We start from the raw sequence: 21356 nt of genomic DNA on the forward strand, positions 1-21356 counted from the left end.
ACATTTCAGGTGCTCAATGGCTGTATAAGGCTAATGGCTACCATATTGGATAGCCCAGCTCTAGATTGTCTAGAATTTAGAAATTTAACACAAGATTTTTCAAGTTTTCTAGGAATACTGGAACCCATGAATATAAATGTGCAACTAGCCAATCCTTGTTATTTTAAACAGGATTGTTGATGGAATTGAAGATGGAAACAGTAGTGAGGAAAGTCAGTCTTTTGACTTTGGCTCTGAACGAGTCAGACTGGAGCCCCGAATTTCTCCTCCTCTTGGAGGTAAGCTCTATATTTAGTCTTCTCTCAAGGGGTGATATGTCTTTATAACTTGTAATGTTTGGTATAGGCACTTTTTTGCCTTCCCATTCTCGGAGTATTCTCCATGTGATGGAACTTTACCAAAGCCACAAAGTAATTTGACTTGGGTCTGTGCCACCTCCAAGTTATTAAGATAGTGTGTGTAATGGTTCCTCCATCCAGGCTCGACACCCTGCAGCTTACCAGCCCAGGTAAATGGTGTGTCAGGAGGACACTCAAATTTCTGCTCTTCATCAGAGGGTAACCATGTTTTCCTATTATAAATGCAGACTAATCCACAGAAGCAACATTACCCAAAGGAAATGCTGTGTTGGGTGTAGACTGTAGGAACATTGGTTATACTTAACTAATTTATTGGGTAAGTGGTTATGTACTTGCAGTTTGCCAGGGATAAATATCTTCAGAAGTATGTTAGAATATTGGAAATGATGGGGCACTATATGAAGTACTACCCTTTAGGGATGGTTAATTAATGTAAAGTATCCCCAAACCTAGCCCAGGCTCCTCTCTCTCCCTTTCATTCTTGAGTTCATAGCCCACAAAAGAATTTGTCAGCATGATGAAGGCCAGAAATGACACCTTCTAAAAGAAGACGCACCTGTAGTTGATAGAGAATAATGAACATAGGCGATCCCAAACAGTCACCAGATGCAAGGCAGATCCTTGTGTCAGGATCTCCTGCTAATTGGTGAATCCTTCCATGGGCAAAGCCAAGCCCAAGAAAGACTTCTGAATGTACAGCTCTGGGGGTATGTCTCCATTTGGTAGAATACCAGTCTTCTATCTCAATCAACAGTTCTTCCCAGCACTCATCTTCTGGGAAGATGGAAGAGTAAGACTCAATGGTAGGATGATGGTGCAAGGTGGGAAGGTGAGGAGAGGAATGCAGATGTCAGTCAACAATCATGATTCATCCATGTAATGGACTTATATCTGCTCTGGGCAAGAAGCACAGAAATCATAGTTCTAGTCAACCAGATGTGAGCATTTGCTATGGAAGCTGATGGTGGGTCCCAACAGGAAGTTTTCCTTGTTGGCTCACAGGACGTCATCATGCCATCCACCTAGTATTTCTGGTCCTGCCACCCCCCTTAGCCTCCTCTTCTCCCTTTTCCCAACATCTACCCCAATACTCATCCATTCAAGCAACAAATATTCTTGACTTTACCTCCTAAATATCTCTCAGTTCTGTCTGAGACTTTCTATCCTTCCTTCCACCACCCTTTTCCCTGCCACATTCACTCTTGCCTGCACTGCTTCCAAAGTCTCTTCTCTGTTTTCACACTGTTCTCCATACAGCATGAACTTTTTTAAAAATACAAATTTATTCTTATTACGCTATTCCTATTCTTAAAATCCTGAGATGGATTCCTACTGCCCTTAGTATGAAATCCACACCTATTGCATAATTGCTTTTTTTTTAATATAAATTTATTTATTTATTTATTATTTTTGGCTGCGTTGGGTCTTCATTGCTGTGCGTGGGCTTTCTCTAGCTGCAGCGAGCGGGGGCTACTTTTCATTGCGGTGCGCGGGCTTCTCATTGCAGTGGCTTCTCTTGTTGCAGAGCACTGGCTCTAAGCGCGGGGGCTTCAGTAGTTGTGGTGCACGGGCTTAGTTGCCCCATGGCATGTGGGGTCTTCCCAGACCAGGGCTCGAACCCGTGTCCCCTGCATTGGCAGGCAGATTCTTAACCACTGCACCACCAGGGAAGCCCCATAATTGCTTTTTCAATGTCTCTTTTCCCAGCTAGACTCAAAGCCCCATGAAGGTCAATATATTTTTGTTATTTCTGTCTCATCTAAAGGAGGCTTAGCCTGTTGTAGGCGATCTCTTATCATTCATTGAATGAATAGATTAACTTTACAAAATATCTCAGCAAAAGGAGCTTTTACTACTCTGACACTTTGGATTGTTTTGAGCGACTTTTTTCTCTCACAGACAAATTTTCTACACATAATTGACCAGAATTAGGATATTAGGATAGTCATCATGATATATATACACGACATATATAGATCTAGATATAGATAGCTCTGTATATCAAATCCTTTCCACTCTAGCTAGCAATGACTCATCTGTGCTTCTGCTCCTAACAGATATGAATGTATTTGTAAAAGTAAGGTAGAGAAAAAGTGGAGATGAGAGACCCGGGAAATGGGAGAATTTACCTTTTAGAGCAACACTGGAAGAGACAGAAAACCTGCAGTGGGGATGAGCAGCTTTAATAGAGGTGGGAGGAAAATGCTCTCATGGGTACAGGACTCAAAATCTGGAAAGGGAAGAGAGGAGAAAAAGAACATCTCTTTTCTATGGCTTGGACACTGGCTGTGATATATTTTTGGAAAATGGTCAAAGAAGAGAACATGTGACATTTGGGCACATGGTAGGATTGTGTTCAGGAGTGGGGGAGAGTGGTCATGGACACATCCAGTAAGTGTGGCCACAGTCACCACCATGCTGTGTGCCTAGTTCCAAAGAGCCCACCAGGTGCCATCCAGAGGAGAACTAGGGAGACAGAAGCTACAGTGCACTGACATCAGGAAAGGTTGAAGGTAGCTTGGGTTTCCTTCCCTGTTTTAACCGCCCCAGTCCTGAAATATGAGGTTTATTCCTGAAGGACTCATTCTGCCTGTGTGTCACTTTCCAGACCCAGAGATTGGAGCTGCTGTCCTCTTCATCAAAGCAGAGGAGACCAAACAGCAGATAAACAAACTCAACAGTGAGGTATGGAGCTTTGCCTTTCTCTGGTCATGCTGGAGTGGTAAGAGGGGAAAGAAATCCTAGTCACCAGCAGAAGTGGTATAATATAGTCACGATGAATATGCACTCTGGTGTCTGGTGACAAATATGGATGAATTCCCACTCAGCCTCATGTGAGTATTAGTCACTTACCTTCTCTCAAGCTCTATTTTCCCATGTGTAACAAAGAGATAGCAGTCATCCCTACCTTACGGCCCACTTGTGAAATTAAATGAAATAACCTAGGTAAAGTATTTAACCTACAGGAAGCACTAACTAAATGATAATTATTATAATTGGTGTCATAAATGTATTGATACTTGGTTTAATTGGTGCTTTTTCACTTTTTTCATGTACTTTAATTTTTAGTGAGTTAAAGCAAGATCATTTGTCCACAGATGAATCAAAAGTAATGAATCAGAGTAATCAAATGGCCTGAAACTCTATTCTTTTCTCTGGCCTGTATTTGCTGTGTAACTTTGAGCACTTTAGCTCTTTAGATCTTACCATCTCTCCGTGTAAAATAAGGTAATTTCTTTAAAAACTTTATTGAGGTATATTGTACGTATCATAAAATTCACCCATTTCAAGTGTACAGTTTAATGATTTTTACTATCTTTATTGAGTGGTTCAACCATCCCCACCTGAGTTTTAGAGTATTTTTCCTCCTAAAAAGACCTCTCAGACCCATTTATGATTAATCTCTGTTCCCACATCCAGCCCTAGGCAACCACTTATCTACTTTCTGTTTCTATAAATTTGTCTTTTCTGGATGTCTCATATAAATAGAGAAGGTAATTTCTGAATCACTCTCTTAATTTGGGTGTCTCCCTAAAATTAAATTTAAAAAAAAAGAAATAGATTTTGAGACAATGATTTGGATGCAGATAGTTTCTTTGGGAGGTGATCCAGGAAGCAAGATGAAGGAGTAGAGGAATAAGACAGGAAAGAAAGGAAAACAAGTAAATAAGTGTGTGTTAATGAGATCATTAACTCTGTAGGCAATTGGGGCTTGACCCTGCTGGGGGGGCACTGAGAGACTGTGTAGGGAAACTCAGAATTGTTCTTCCATGAGACAAGTAAAAGGAGTTGAGGGTGGCTCCTGAGAGGTTACCTTCAGGCTTAGCTGCAGAAGACACTAGAACAAACAGGAATATGCAGGAAGACCCAGCTGTCTGTGGTGACCTTCTGGGTAGACCTAGGCCAAGTTCAGTGAGCAGACACAGACAGGGTAATAGGGCTGAAGTTTTAGATTCTCTGATGAGGTCTTGAGGGAAAATGTAACCAACTGATGATATTGATGAGATCTGAAAAAAATGAAATTCACATAATCATAATTGGTTTCCAGTTACCTGTAATAATGGAAAACTGGGCAGCTTGTCATAAAGTCTATAGGGTTTTTTGTTAATAATTTATTTATTTCATTTATTTTATTTTTGGCTGCACTGGGTCTTCATTGCTGCGTGTGGGCTTTCTCTACTTAATGCGAGCAGGGGCTACTCTTCGTTGAGGTGCGTGGGCTTCTCATCGTGGTGGCTTCTCTTGTTGCAGAGCACAGGCTCTAGGCGCACGGGCTTCAGTAGTTGTGGTTCGTGGGCTCCAGAGCACAGGCTCAGTAGTTGTGGCACACGGGCTTAGCTGCTCCGCGGCCTGTGGGATCTTCCTGAACCAGGGCTCAAACCCGTGTCCCCTGCATTGGCAGGCGGATTCTTAACCACTGCCCTACCAGGGAAGCCCAAGTCTATAGGTTTTTGTTCAACGTGTGTTCCATCAGCTTAGTGAAGATTTGTGCTTTACTGCCCTCTCTCCTTCGGAGTCTACACTTTCTGGAAGTGAGATTGTTGCCAACAAGAAGTAAGAGAGCCAAAGGGCAGACTAACAAAATAGGAAAAGAAAAACTAACTGGATTGAAACTGCTTAAATCACGAGGGCTTGGCCATATGTGAGATCACCCAAATAATCTCATTAAAAATACACCAAAAAAAAAAAAAAATACACGGTAGAACAAAAACAAAACAAACTAAACACTCTTTTGGACACCTGGACATCAACTTTTGTGTGTGTGTGGTTTAAGAGTGCTTTATTATTGTGGGGTATTTTGTTGTTGGGTTTTTTTTTTTGGATAGCAACTGTTTATTAAACAATTTTCTTTAAGATATTGTTCTCAGATAAAATCACACATTAATACCATTTGAATTATCAATATTTTCCCTCACATTTGAGTTTATTTAATGGTTTTAGGAACTGACTGACCAATATCTTAGCTCAAACACAGAAGTTAGAAATTAGTCTGGGGAAAAAAATGTGTTGGTGTCTTCAATGTTCACCTTCCCTAAGTTCAGGTTTTTCCTCTATTAAATGGTAATGATAAAATCTGTCATAGAGGAGTGTGGTAAGGACTTAATACCATATGTAAAGCACCAAACATGGTGGTCAAATGCTCATTCTCTCCTCATACAAGGTCATGCTTCTAGTCAACAAATGTGACTCTCAAGTTAGTCCCCCCTGCTACCCAACTGTGCCCCATGCAGAGTAATAGGAGAGAGAATTAGTCAATGCATATGGAATAAAATGAAAATGAATGGACTTAAGGGAAACATATTTGTTCATGAAAATGAGACTGCTTTCACCTGAGAGTTCCTTTTGCTATGAAGACGCTCACTATAAAGTTAGAATAGGGACTTCCCTGGTGGCACAGTGGTTAAGAATCTCCCTGCCAGTGCAGGGGACACGAGTTTGAGCCCTGGTCCGGGAAGATCCCACAGGCCACTGAGCAACTAAGCCCATGTGCCACAACTACTGAGCCTGCCTGCCACAATTACTGAAGCCCGTGCACCTAGAGCTCATGCTCCGCAACAAGAGAAGCCACTGCAATGAGAAGCCCACGCACCGCAAGGAAGAGTAGCCCCCGCTCGCCGCAACTAGAGAAAGCCACACACAGCAATGAAGACCCAATAAATAATAAATTTATTTTTTAAAATTACAATAAAAAATGATAGGGTAAAAAAATTACATTTCAGTGCATCTTATTTTAACTAAATAGTTTGATGTAAAAGTGTCACCGATTTACTGTAAAGAACACTTATTCTGTAGCACTTAAGTTGATTGAAGGGCAAGGAGACCCAGTATGCCAGTTAACAATGCTTAACCATTATTTGACATTACACTAAACGTTTAAGTGGTAAAATGATGATAAAACTAGGCAGAAAACAAGCTGCCAAACTTAACAGAAAGGTAATCACAGGCAAATCTTCAATTTCAAAGTGAGAAAATGTGGTGGCTTGTTAAATCATCCTTAGCAGAGTGCACTTTGGCTGGAGTGCTCTAATTGCCACTTGTTAGCATTTAATTTTGTAGGTACATAAAGGAGCCAGTTAATATTAGGCCATTTTATTCCAACTTGAGTCTTAACTATATTGAGAATGAAAATGTTTCATGTATATAATACATGCCTAAACAAAAAAATAAATGAGTTTTGTAGAAACAACTTATATTGACTTTTTTTGAGAGAGAAGTCTGGCTTCTCATACTATTTATTAACTCCATTTTTAAAACAACTTTATTGAGGTATAATTAACGTGTCATAGAATTCATCCTTTTAAAGTGTACAACTTAGGACTTCCCTGGTGGTCCAGTGGTTACGACTCTGTGCTTGTACGGCAGGGGGAGTGGGTTCGATCCCTGGTCAGGGAACTAAGATCCTGTAAGCCAGACAGCGCGGCCAAAATAAATAAATAAATTAATTAATTAATTAATTAATTAAAGTGTACACTTGAGGGCTTCTAGTATATTCCTAGACTTATGCATGCATCACCATAATAAATTTTAGAACATTTTGTTACCCCCACAAAGAAGCTTTGCACCACACAGCCATCACCCCTAACGCCAGTGGCTCCCCATCCTCAGCCCCAGGCAACCACTAAGCTACACTCTGTGCCTGTAGATTCGCCCACTCAGGGCATCTTATATAAATGGAATCATACAATATGGTACTTTCTGACTGGCTTTTTTCACTTAGTGTAATGTTTTCGAGGTTTTCATCTCACATTGTTGCATACCAGTACTTTATTCCTTTTTACTGCCAAGTAATATTTCATTATATAGATATAGCACATTTTGTTTATTCATTCATCACTTGATGGGCATTTGTGTTGTAACCACTTTTTGGCTAATATGAACAATGCTACTATGAACTTTCATAAAACATTCACGCAAGATTTTGTGTGCACATGTTTTAATTTCTCCTGAGTAAAGAAGAATGGCTGGTAACCCTATGTGTAAACATTTGAGGAACTTCCAGGCTGTTTCCCAAAACAGCAGAGGAATTTTACATTTAGCAGCATATGAAGGTTCCAACCTCTCCACTTCCTCACCAACAATTTTTATTTGTTATTATCTGATTTTTTTTATTATAACCGTTCTTGTATGCATGAAGTGGTATCTCATGTGGTTTCCATTTGCATTTCCCTCATAGCTAATAATTTGAGCATCTTTTCATGTGTAATTGGCCATTTGTATGTCTTTGGAGAACTGTCAATTTAGATCTTATATCCATTTTAAAATTGGGTTGTCTGTTTATTACTGAGTTGTGAGTGTTCTTTATATATTCTAGATAACAAGTTATGATGGATGTACAGTTTTCTTCTCACATTCTTTAAGTTGCCCTTTAATTTTCTTAATGTTTTTCTATAAAGCACAATTTGGTGATATCCAATTTATCTCTTTTTTCTTTTGTTCTTTGCGATTTTGAGGTCACATCTAAGAAACCATTGCCTATCCCAAGGTCATTAAGGTTTATTCCTCTGTCTTCTTCTAAGAGTTTTATAGTGTGAGCTCTTACATTTAGGTCTTTGGTCTATTTTGAGTTAATTTTTGTATATGAGTGATGTATGGGTCCAATTTTATTTCATTTTTTTTGTGTGGATGTCTAGTGATCACATCACCGTTTATTAAAAACACTATGTTTTCCCCACTGAATTGTCTTTGTACTCTTGTGACACTCAACTTGCCATTGATATGAGGGTTTATTTCTGGACTCTCAATTCTATTCTATTGCTCTATGTGTCTATCCATATCTTTTTAAATTTCTTTCAACAATATTTTGTAGTTTTCAGTGTACAAGTCTTGCACCTCCTTGGTTAAATGTAGTCCTAAGAGTTCTAATATTTTTTTGATCATCTTTATTGGAGTATAATTACTTTACAATGGTGTGTTATTTTCTGCTGTACAACAAAGTGAATCAGCTATACATATACATATATCCCCATATCTCCTCCCTCTTGCATCTCCCTCCCACCCTCCCTATCCCACCCCTCTAGGTGGTCACAAAGCACCAAGATGATCTCCCTGTGCTATGTGGCTGCTTTCCACTAGCTATCTATTTTACATTTGGTAGTGTATATATGTCCATGCCACTCTCTCACTTCGTCCCAGCTTACTCTTCCCCCTCCCCGTGTCCTCAAGTCCATTCTCTACATCTGCGTCTTTATTCCTGTCCTGCCTCTAGGTTCTTCAGAATCCTTTTTTTAGATTCCATATATATGTGTTAGCATACAGTATTTGTTTTTCTCTTTCTGACTGACTTCACTCTGTATGACAGTCTCTAGGTCCATCCACCTCACTACAAATAACTCCATTTCGTTTCTTTTTATGGCTGAGTAATATTCCATTGTATATATGTGCCACATCTTCTTTATCCATTCATCTGTCGATGGACACTTAGGTTGCTTCCGTGTCCTGGCTATTGTAAATAGAGCTGCAATGAACATTGTGGTACATGACTCTTTTTGAATTATGGTTTTCTCAGGGTGTATGCCCAGTAGTGGGATTGCTGGGTCATATGGTAGTTCTATTTTTAGTTTTTTAAGGGAGTTCTAATATTTTTGATGCTATTGTAAATGAAATTATTTTCTTAATTTATTTTTGGATTGTTCACTTAGAGTGTACAGAAATACACCTGATTCTTGCTTGCTCATCTTGTATCCTGCAACTCTACCAAACATTTTAAATAGTTCTAATAATTTGGGGGTGGGTTTTTTGGAAATTTTTTATATTAGATCATGCCATCTAGAAATAGAGATAGTTTTATTTCTCCCTTTCCAATTTAAATGCCTTTTGTTACCTTTTCTTCCCTAATTGCCTTGGCTAGAACTTCCAGTACTTCACTGAATAGAAATGTAAAGAAATGTCCTTCTCTTGTGCCTCCCCTTGGGAAGGAAATCTTTGTCTTTCACCATTGAATATGATGTTAACTGTGGGTATTTCATAAATTCCCTTTTTCATGTTGAGAGAGTACCCTTGTATCCCTGATTTGTTGAGTGTTTTTATCACAAGGGGATGTTAAATTTTGTCAAATGCTTTTTCTTGCACCTATTGAGATGACAATGTGTTTGTTTTTTGTCCTTTATTCTACCGATATGGTACATTATGTTAATTAATGATTTGGGGATGGCAAACTAAACTTGCATTCCTAAAATAAATCCACCTGGTCATGGTGTAGAATCCCTTTTAAATATTGCTGGATTCAATTTGGTAGTATTTTTTTGAGGATTTTTGCCATCTATATTCATAAATTACTGGTCTACAGTTTTCTTTTTCTTGTGATATCTTTGTCTGGTTTTTGTGTCAGAGTAATATTGTCTCATAAAATGAGTTGGGAAGTGTTCCCTCCTCTTCTATGTTTTTAAATAGTTTGTGAAGAATTGCTATTAATGCTCACTTAAAGGTCTGGTGAAGCCATCTGGTCCTGGGCTTTTCTTTGTGTAAACTTTTTTGATTGCTAATTTAATCACTTTACTTTTATAGGTCTATTTAGATATTCTATTTCTTCTTGAGTCAGTTTTGGTAGTTTACGTCTTTGTAGAAATTTGTCAAATTCATCTGTTATCCTACTTGTTGGCCTATAGCATTCAAAGTATTTCCTTATGATTCTTTTCATTTCTGTAATGTTGGTAGTAATGTCTCCTCTTTCATTCCTGATTTTAGTAATTTGAGTCATCTTTTTATTTAGGTGAAGCTTTGTCAATTTTGTTGATATTTTCAAAAAACCAACTTTTGATTTTGATCATTTTTCTTCATTTCTATTCTCTATTTTCATTGTTTTCTGCTCTAATCCTTATTATTTCCTTCTTCCTGCTGCCTTTGAATTTAGTTCACTTTTCTTTTTCCAGTGCCTTAAGGTGAAGTTGATTTTATATCTTTCTTCTTTTTTGATAGGCGTTACCATAAATTTCTCCCTAAGCACTGCTTTAACTACATCCCATAAACTTGAGTATGTTGTGTTTTCATTTTCATTTATCTCAAATTATTTTTTAATTTCTCCTGTGATTTCTTATTTGACCTATTGTTTATTTAGTAATGTGTGATTTAATGTCCACATACTTGAGAATTTTCCAATTTTCTTTATTACTAATTTTTAATTTCATTCCATTATAATTGAAGAACACACTTTGTATGATTTTAATCCTGTTATGTTTATTTAGGTTTACTTAATGGCATAGCATATGGTCTTACCTGGAGAATGTTCTGTGTGTGCTTGGGAAGACTGTGTATTCTACTGTTGTTGGGTGAATATTCTATAGATGTCTGTTATGTCTATGACTGTAGGTCAGTGATGTTCAAGTTTTCTATTTCCTTGTTCATCTGCCCAGTTGTTCTATTTATTATTAAAAATGAGATATTGCAGTCTCTAACTACTATTACTGATTGTGTACTTCTCCCTTCAATTTTGACTTTTTTTGCTTCATGTATTTAGGGCTCTGTTGTATATATATATATATATATATATATATATATATATATATATATATATAATTGTTATCATTTCCTGTAAAGTTGACCACCTGTTTTACCAAATGTTTCTTCTTTATCTCTAGTAAAATTTTTGTCTATTTTGTCTGATATTAGTATAGCTTTTCCAGCTTTCTTATGGTTGCTATTTGCATGATATCTTTTTTCATCCTTCTTCTTTCAACCTACTTGTATATTTGACTCTAATGTGTGTCTTCTGTTGACAGCTTATAGATAAGTCTTGATTTTTTAAATTCAATCTATCAATATTTGCCTTTTGATTAGATGGCTTAATTCATTCATATTTAATATTATTGATATAGTTTGATTTACGTCTTCTATTTTACTTTTTATTTTCTATTTATCTCCTGTTTGCTTGTTTTCACTTACTAATTGTGGGCTTCTTACATTATCAAATATTCTTTTTTAAGATAAGTTCAAAACACTTATGATGGTTACTTAATAAAACAGGATTACATAGACCAAGGGGTAGACGTTCCTCACTTACTTTATATAATTCCAAAAACATATATAATACTTGAACATTTTTGTTCTTTTTCGGATGATTTAAAATAAAACTTAGAGAACAATTCCTCTGTGGTTAAATACATCTGGTATATTTTACTTAAAATTAACTCATATTCTTAGAGATGCACATTAGTCATTAGCATACTAAGACTCTATGAATTCTTGCAGTAAAGAAACTAAATTAAGTTATTTTTAGCCTGCACCAACCAAATGCATTTGCTTATGGATCACTTTAATGACAAAATAACTATGAACATTTTTTCTCCCATTAGCATACCTTGGAATAATATGAAAAACACTGAACTAAGGAAAAAGCCTCTTTCAGATGTTATCCAAAATTCTCATCTTCCTTTTTTACTTTATCCTATTCTGAGTTTGGTTTCACCCCATTTTATATACTAGGATGTATTCACGTTCTTATTTTGGGTCTGTTTTTCATGTTCCCAGAACATTCTTGATTTTTGTTTTTGCACCTGCTTAAAGTTCACTTCAAGTACAGTCTTTACCAATTGATTTCTATAAAGGTTTGTACTTCTCATATGTTGCCCAAAACATATATGTGGATATACACATATATTAACAGAAAGTGAGTGAGAGAGATTTATTGTAAGGAATTGGGTCATGCAATTAGGAAGCTGAGGAGTCACAGATCTGCAGTTGGCAAACTGGAGACCCAGGAGAGCTGATGATGTAGTTCCAGGTCCAATCCAAAGGTCTGAAAACCAATAGTATAAGTCTGTAAGTCCTGGTCCAAAAGTCAGCAGGCTCGAGACCCAAGAAGAGCCTGTGTTTCAGTTTGAGTCTGAAGGCAGGAGGAGACTGACGTACCAGATCAATGGTGAGGCAGGAGGAGTTCCCTCTTAGACTTTTTGTTCTATTCAGGTCTTCAGTTGATTGAAGGAGGCCCACATACATTAGGGACAATCTGCTTTACTCAGTGTACCGGTTCAAATGTTAATCTCATCCAGAAACAGCTTCACAGACACACCCAGAACAATGTTTGACCAAATGTCTGGGCACCCCATGGCCCAGTCACGTTGATAAATAAAAACTGTTACATCCACAAAATACTTTCTGTTTGTCAGACCAATGGCTTTATTTCCAGTTTAAATCATTGGCCTGTTTCAATGTTCAAGCTGCTTTGGTGGGAATAATCCCTTTCCTTCTAATTTTTAAAAAAATATTCCCCTATGGCCAAGATGTTGTGGTTCTTTTTATGGGACAAAATTAAACATTTTCTCAAACTCTAGAATTTAGAAAGTGATTTTTACCTTTTATAACTTCATATATTGTAAGTTATACATATATGTGAGCAGAACCAAAATTTGGAGATCAGCTCTATTCTTGACACCACTACTTTGCTGGGAATCTCACTGAGTGATCTGGAGCCCTTTGTTTCACTGACACATTAACACACTGTTAAGAGATTTGAGAAATCTACACATATCAACTCGGCCTCTAGCATGTTAGAGTCCAAGTTCTTGTTGCTATGGAGACTGACAGAAAAGCATCTTCTTTTCCAACACGATTGTGTTTACATCACATTTCATAATTGGATCATAGATCATGTTCCTTAAAAATAGCTATTCCAGTTATCTCCCTAGATCCACTATTTTCCTAAGGCTTTAAAGCATCATTTTATAATAGTCACTAAGACTATACGTCCAATTTCAAATTGTGTTTTGTAACATCGACATCCTTTAACTTCTTTTAATATCTTTTAACTTTCTCATTTGCAACTTCCTCAAAAAAGTCTAGTAACTTTCTCTGAAATATTAAAGAGTCCCATTATTCTCAGATAGGCATTGTTACAGGGTAAAGTATACTGAGGTACAAAACAAACTCCAAACCACATTGGTTCCAATTTATTTCTTGTTCAAGCAAACGCCTAATATTAGTTAGCTCGAGGGGGCACCACTACCTGGAATGTCATTGACTAGCTATGATCCCTTTGAAGAGCAGAGAGCAGGCAATTGTTTTGGCTCAAAAGATATACACATCATTTCTGTTTACATTTCATTAACTAGAACTAATTCCATTGATACAATTAATTTCAAGAGATAAAAAAGTATAATTTTCTGTGTACCCCAGAAGTAACAGAAAACTAGATACTGGTAAGCACTAGTAATATCTACCACAGCACACAAACATTAATAGGAAAATTTTGTCTCCTCTTTCCTTTGCTTAAGATTGAATGCCAATATATCCCCAATTAAATGTGTCATACAATAACCAAGCAAACACATACAGGTAATGAAATGTTTTCTGCTGAAAAACAGAGAGAATCTCAGTTGTTTTCTAGGTTATATTTGAGAAAGCTCCCAGATAAGTTTTAAATTTGTGTCACTAGATCAGTGAAGGCTCTTTCAGTCAAATAAATAGAATAGTAATAACAGGTTGTTCTTTAATTAAGAGTTGCTTTACTTAGATAAACAACAAGGACCTACTATATAACACAGGGAACTAAATTCAGTATCTTGTAATAACCTATAATGGAAAAGAATCTGAAAAAGAATATATAAATATATATGTATGTATAACTGAATCACTTTGCTGTACACCTGAGACTAACACAACATTGCAAATCAACTATACTTCAATTTAAAAAAAGAGTTGCTTTACTACTTTCCTAAATGGCTATGAAAACTCAGGGTTCTATCAGAAATTCACACAAGGAAACCTACATGAGTAATACCCTATGGTAAAGTTATTCTTTAGTCCTCTGAATTGGTGTTATCATTATATCTTTTCATCGACAGTTGATTCAACAGAAACACACTGATAGAATTGCCAGACCATCCCAATATCTGACTGTACAGTCTCTTTTCTTCCTCTTCATGATCATAAATAGTACTTGACCATCATTTCTCGAAAGCAAGACATAAGCAAAGGCTGTATACTTCACTTTTTGACATAGAAAAACAAAGTCCATTTAAACTGTTGGCAAAACCATTATGCTTTTTCATTTTAATACATATGTATTGTTGATATTAGTCTTGCATTTTGTGGACACAGGTTTCTAAACTGGAATATATCCAACTAATTAATGATTTGTGGGACATTTTTTGATTATTTTCCGGTTCTCAAGCCTCTATGCATAGGCAGATTTGTAGCTCTCATGAGAGTTTTACTGATAATAAATAAGTAGATTAATTAAAATAAACCCTCAAGAATAGTGAGGCTCTCTCAAAAGAAAAAAAAAAAAAAATACGCCACTCAAAAGCTTGTCCTGTGAGGTGTAGATTTTAAATGTATGTAACTTTTGGAGATCAACGATTTTTGTCCTCTTTGCCTGGGAGTACTTATATATGGGCCTCTTCTCATCTTTGAATAGAGGGACTAAATGGATATGACAGTTATGTGTCCAAGTGAGACCAATGCCACATTCCAAATGAGCAATTTGCGATGAGTTGAATAAAAGGAGTATTTACAGGAGTTAGTAGAGTGTAGGGAAACCACAAAGGATGGAACAGACCCTCCCACTCTGGGGCAATGTCAACAGAAGTTCACTACCACTCTTAGGTCCTCAGGGCCAGAGTAGAGAATGATTACAGAATCTTGAGTCAGAGAAAGCTGGATGGAGAAAGCCATGTGACAGGAGCCATGATCTTTCGTTGGTACTTTCTGTGACCTGCCCACTTCAACCCTGCAGGGAAGCAGCCAGAGAAACACATGCCCTGACCTCCCTCTCCTGCCTCCCTCTGATTTGATGGTGTTCTTCAATGGCCAAACCCAGCCAGAAGCCAAAGAGCCAATGAGCCTATTGATGGAGATCATACAAGCCAGCCTCCAAGGGGCAGAGTTGGTTGGAAAGTGGATCTATTTTAGAGATACAAATGGAAATATTTAGTAAAATGAGTTACTATGTATACAAACAAGTATAGGATAATTCAAATTAAACCATTGGTTATTAATTATTCATTCCTAGAAATTAGCCAGTTGCTGGTAGCTAGTTATTAACTGCCCACTAACTGATTGTTTCAGAATTACTGGTTATTTTTTAAAAACCCCATACCTCCTAAAAGTTTGTAAGTTGATGCAAACTTTCAAAAACATTTAGCTCTGCCATTTTTCATTTCATCAATAGGAAAATTAAGTTCAATAATTAATCCAATCCAACAACTACGAATGACATTGGAATTTTTTTTTAGGATCCTAGAGTTGGAAAGGTTGGCAGAAGCCTTTTGCTTTCCTATCCTCTCCCTGCTAACATGGATTTCGCCTTTTTTAAAAATGAGAACACCACAGATCTTTCAAAAGGGCTCCAATTCCTTTAACATTCATTCTAACTCCAATCTCCTGTGAATCTCCTTGACTCTTCCACGATGAATCCCAATTCCTAAGTCCCTTTTCTGCACTTCAACACCTGCTTTCCAACCTTGCCATTCAGCATTTGGTTTTATAAAGTTTTATATTATTTTCATGTGCATATTTCTTCCTTCCGCAAATAGAGCACACGACTCCTAAAAACTTGGATTACATCACCAAAAAAATTCTGTGAATTGCCTCAAAATTATTCTTATTATTTTTAAAGTATTCAGACTTTACTGAAGTGCAATAGAGAATGCTCCGTATCTCAAGTAACTCAATGTTCAGAACTAGAAAATAAATAAACATGAACTTGGGGAGGCTTGGATTTTTTTCAATCTTCTTATTAGAGAACAATAAGGCACCTAGAGAAATGAGGACCAACACTTTCCATTCACCTGTGCACAATTAGAAATGAACACAATATACATAAATCAATACTCAATTAGTCTTTATATGTAAATCAGTTGATTTATGTATAAATCAATACTAAATTAGTCAAATTTCCTTTTTGTGCTAATATGACCACAGGATAGGATAGGATTTGAAATAATCAATTGTTAAAAATAAGGGGTAAAAGAATTGTCCTGAAACAAATAATTATGCAACTTTACCTTCATACTGTTACAGTTTCATAATGTGGTAGAAACATGAAATCTGAGAATTGAGAGCTATCTTAGAGGACACCTACTCTGACTTTCACCCAATGTGAGAATTTTCTTTCTGAGGTTACTGGCAAGAAATTATTTTACCTGAATATTTTCTGTAGTAAGAATCTCACCATGCTCCAGAGAAATCTATGGCAATGCTTCCCAGACCTGGTTGTGCTTTCAAATTCTCTGGGAATATATTTTTTACATGATTATAAATATGTGTAATAAATTAATATATAAAATAATGAATACATATTTTTAAAATAACCTTTCCTGTAGCCCATCATGGACTGACTCTCAGAACCCCTAGAGTTGGCACTGAGCATCTCTATTTTTAAAAATTCTCCAAATGTTCCTAATGACAGCAAACCATGCAAACAGTGGCCGACTTCATTTCTCAATTGCTTTAGCTATTAGAAACCTCTTCGCTATATTTAGCTGATATAACTGTAAAACCTGTTATTCATTTTTCCTACTTCTTTTGCTCTTGATTAGAACAGAAAAAGCCACCTAACTGCTCTTTTTTAATGAAATACTTTAAATTTTGAAGGTAACTAATCTCTCTCTTCCTCCCCACTCTGTAGCATATTTTCTCCTTCTGTAAATGTTCTCTCTTCCTTGAAACTTTACTCAAGTGATGTGAGATCCAGACTCTTCATCATCACAATCAACTTCTTTTGCCTCTGCCCCCCCTCTTAACCTAGTTTCTCAAAGACAATGACAAATGACCCCTGTGTCCTACAGATGATACTTCCAGAACAGAGGTTGTCCATCATAGTGTTTCAGCTTATAAAAGCACCTCAAGGTCTTGTATTCCTTCTCTCTGTTCAGAAGCCTCTTTCCCAAGACATCTGCCTGGGCAGCTCTCTTCCCTCCCTCAAGTCTATGCTCAAATGTCAGCTTCTCAATGAGTTCCTCCTTGACCAGTCTTTTTAAAATAGCAGCCCCCTCTCCCCAAAATTACTTCCAAATTTGTTTTCCCTCAAAATCGTATCAAACCCCTACTACACCACATGGTTTATTTATCTACATTTTCATTGTCTCTACCCCCGCCCCCCATTAGAAAGTCAGTTCTAGGAGAACAAGAATCTTTATCTGCTTTTCCCTTTGTTATCGATTGGCACATGGTAGACACATATTTATGGTTGATGAATGAATAAAAGATGCTTGGATTATGCATTATGTCCATTTTAACCATTAAGCATTAGGACTTTGAATAGAAGAGGGAAATGGGATTTCAGTTTTGAGTTTGAAGAGACTTTAGAAATCCTGATATGGACATGCTGCTATTGCAGATGAGTAAACTGAGGTCCAGAGAAAATCACACATGCAGCAAGTGACTTGGAAACAAGACCTCAGTCCAGTGCAGGAGGGTTAGCTTTCCAAGCAGACCATCCTTGGTCTCTATTGAAAAGATTTCCTCTCTGAAATATCAGAAGCCTACCTCAAGATGTGAGCCTTTGAGTCCTTAAATTGGCCAGATAGATACTTAAATCTAAGGCTTGATTAAATCGTGGACAGCTAATTTTAGGATAGGATAATTTCAGAAAGAGCTTTTCAAGAAAGCCTGATAAAATATACTCTATGTTTATTCAAGAGGAAATTATTCATTTCCCATATGTTTTCCCATATATGTTTCCCATGCATGACTATTGCACATGTTAGCATTTTCAAATCTTAAAACAAACCCAAAAAAAGGAGTGCATAGTAAAGCAAATAAAATGATAAAGAGTGTTAAGGAGAGACAGGGGCTTGAGAAATTCACTGGTAATTTACTGACCTTTTCAATGTATCTTTGAAATCAAATCAAATCACTGGTACAAGATACCGTTACTACAGTCCTGTGCTGGCCTCAGTTGGTGATCTGCAAGTTCACTTTCTAAACTGAATCTCCTTAGCCTTGGAAATGAAGAGTTGTGTTCAAATAACATTTATTAAAGAGTTTCTTAGGGAAATACGTGTTTGTGTTTAAAGCTACAGTACCAGAAACTTGACTGGGGAAGGTGTCTGCCAGTGATTAAAAGAAGACTCTTTCTAGAGCCCTGACACACACTTTAGGTACCATGGCTCCATGAAAGTGTTCTTCTAGACCTCGCTGGGTCAGTCTTTCTCACTGCGACGTTCATGGCTCAGCTTCTCTGAAAGTGAAGGAAAAGTCTCTGCATTAATTCAGTAAGAACCTAACCTCTTGGCAGGCTTTTTTGGATATTGCTTGGCAGTGGTTAAAAATGGGTCATTGAAACATACAATAACCAAAGATAAAGAAGAAACAATTGATGAAAATTAGTTCTTTTTTTCATGTAAAATATTTGGGTTTTTTAAAATTAAAGGCACATAAGTATTGTTATAAAAATAAGACTCTAGTGTGCATACTGAATATTTTGTTTTTCCTTTTTAACCATGAGCTAAACATATAGAAATTTATACAACAGATATGCAAATAACTGTTATTCATATTAGGCAAATAATAACATGTTCCCATATTTCAGATGTGCTTTAAATAAATTTAAAACGTTATATCCTTTAAAGGTCTTCTTTCTTATTTCATGAAATGATAGAACTCTAGGGTTAGAAAAAAAATTCAAGAGGAAATTAGAAGTGAGAAAAAAATCACTGTAGAAATTGACTAAATTAGAAGCAACACAAGAGCAAATAAACAAATTGTCAAAACAGATGGTGAAAAAGAAGGAAAATGTAAAGCATCAAATCTAGATGAAGAAGATTTTTTAGGGAAGGTGACAAATATTTAAGATACACAAAAAAGATCAAACATACAAAAAATACAAGTCTCTGAAGAAGAAAGCCAAGTTTAGGCTTTCTACACTAACAAACACTAAAATTGATAATCCAATAAAATTCTCCTGAAATTTTTTTTTAAATGAAATTACATATTGAAATTATGTGCTATAGTGAAATTACTAGACTTTAAAGTAAGAGGAAAAAAAATTCTTTGGGCAACTAGCCAAAAAAGATCTCATAAAGGACTTGCAAGGGAAAAATCTAGACTATCATTAGACTTTTAGACAGCAACACTTTATGCAAGAAGATGGAATTACATACAAAATATATAAGACTCTTGAGAAAGTAAATTGTAAACTAAGGATTTTTTATTCAGCAAAAATTATCGTCAAGTATCAAACTGTTATCAATACGAAAGAACTCAGGGAATATTATTCCCATATACATTTCCTGAAGAATGTCCTAGAGAACAAGATTCAGAAAACCAAGATGACTTGAAAAAAACTGTTGTAGGACAAGTTCATCAGCATTAAATATGTACTTATTTATAGTACCAAATCTAAATGAAAATCAAATGGGAGAGAGTATACGTTGTCAAGGGCCATATGCCCTGACAATGTAAATAGAGCAGAACCATTTTTTAAAGAAAGGAGTGAAGAGAGAATGATAATAGAATATGCCAAAAAAAATTTTTTAACTGTTTTCAATAATCATAATTTGTCATATAGACTGTACTGATATGCTGAGACTTGCATGAGTGATGGGAGGGAGGGTAAAGCAAATGAATGTAGACGCACCTCAGAAATATTGCAGGTTCAGTTCCAGACAACTGCAATAAAGCAAATATTAGAATACAGTGAGTCACACAAGTTTTTTGATTTCCCAGTCCATATAAAACTTTTGTTTGCACTATACTGTAGTCTATTAAGTGTGCAATAGCATTATGTCTAAGAAAAAGAATGTACATGCCTTAATTTTAAAACATACTTTATTACTAAAAAATACTAACCATTATCTGACAATGCAGGGTTGCCACAAATCTTCAATTTGTAAAACAAAACAAACAACAACAACAAAAATCGCTATACCCATGAAGCATGATAAAGCAGAGTGCAGTAAAATGATGTATGCCTATAATTATGGCATATCCTAATTATATCATTCTCTGTACCTCAATAACCAGAATTCACAGTTTAGAATAAAGGAGATATAAATATAATATGGAAAAATGTTAAGTAAGAACCCTATAGTCCTGAAATGGAGTTAAAAACACTAGTATGAGCTGATGTGCTATCATAAACATGCATACATCTCCAAACTCTTTTAACAGAAAAGGAATAAAAACAGTGGCTAGCCCAATAACAGTAAATATTTCTGTGCCTCAAGTATGGTCTTGAAATATAATTTCCCACTAAAGGAAACCAGAGTTTCTTGTATGAATGGCTGTTTCCAATTCTGGGGCATGAAATATACATGATGAGTCTGGAACACCTTTGTGTTCAGAGCACAGCAAGAAAGCTATCAAACCCTGTTAGTATGATGTTGAAAGAACTCAGGAGCCCATATGAAGAGTCTCCCAGTGGCCAAAGATGGGATAATTTGAGCTTCAGTAAAGGTAAGAAATACAATGGATTAAAACACATAAAATAGATAACAAATGCTCCAAAATGGCAGCACAGAAAGCACCTGAATTTCCCTCCTCCAATGGATGATGCACTGTATGTACAGCTACACACAGAATAATTCCCTCTGAGAGAAATACAGAAACTAGCTGGGTGACTCCTACCCAGAAGGTGAATGAAAAAATGCCCATAGAGAAACAGATAGGGGCCGCTAAGACACACTTTTGTGTCACACATAAACCCCATCCCTGACATAGCATCAGGCGATCAGGAGGGAACCCCCAACTTGCAGCTTCTCCCTGAGACTGAAGGGTTTGGACCAGACATCTAGTGCCCCCAACTTGTAAGGTTCCTACCTGAGGGATGGGCCCCCCAAACACCTAGCTCTGTAAGCCAATGGGACTTGTGTTCAGAAGCCCCATGGGACTATAGTAAACAAAGAAGCAGTTTTTAAAGAACGCAGAAGCACCCCCATGGCTCTATACCCAGGCTCAGCAAAAACGTCCATCTCTCAGTTTCTCCCTCAAAGGGATTGGACTGCATACTTTCCCAGCTGCTGCCTGGGTGTCGGTTTCTAATCCGCCTGCATCTAGGTGCTCACTGACATCGTCTGCTTTGAGACACGGACAGGTCTCAAATTCAGGGAGCCGCTAAGAACA

The 21356-nt window shown here is 36.7% G+C and overlaps 1 protein-coding gene across 1 annotated transcript in view; it reads left to right on the plus strand.

The window, feature by feature from the left end:
* Window positions 1-21356, plus strand: part of KCNH8 (potassium voltage-gated channel subfamily H member 8) — a 403459-nt gene that overhangs the window by 371385 nt on the left and 10718 nt on the right. The window contains exons 14-15 of the mRNA XM_059921945.1: window positions 172-278; window positions 2968-3044. Of these exons, the coding sequence (XP_059777928.1) occupies window positions 172-278; window positions 2968-3044 (184 nt within the window). The remainder of the gene's footprint in view (window positions 1-171; window positions 279-2967; window positions 3045-21356) is intronic.

This window comes from Balaenoptera ricei, chromosome 4 (assembly GCF_028023285.1).
Source record: "Balaenoptera ricei isolate mBalRic1 chromosome 4, mBalRic1.hap2, whole genome shotgun sequence".
Lineage (NCBI taxonomy): Eukaryota > Metazoa > Chordata > Mammalia > Artiodactyla > Balaenopteridae > Balaenoptera > Balaenoptera ricei.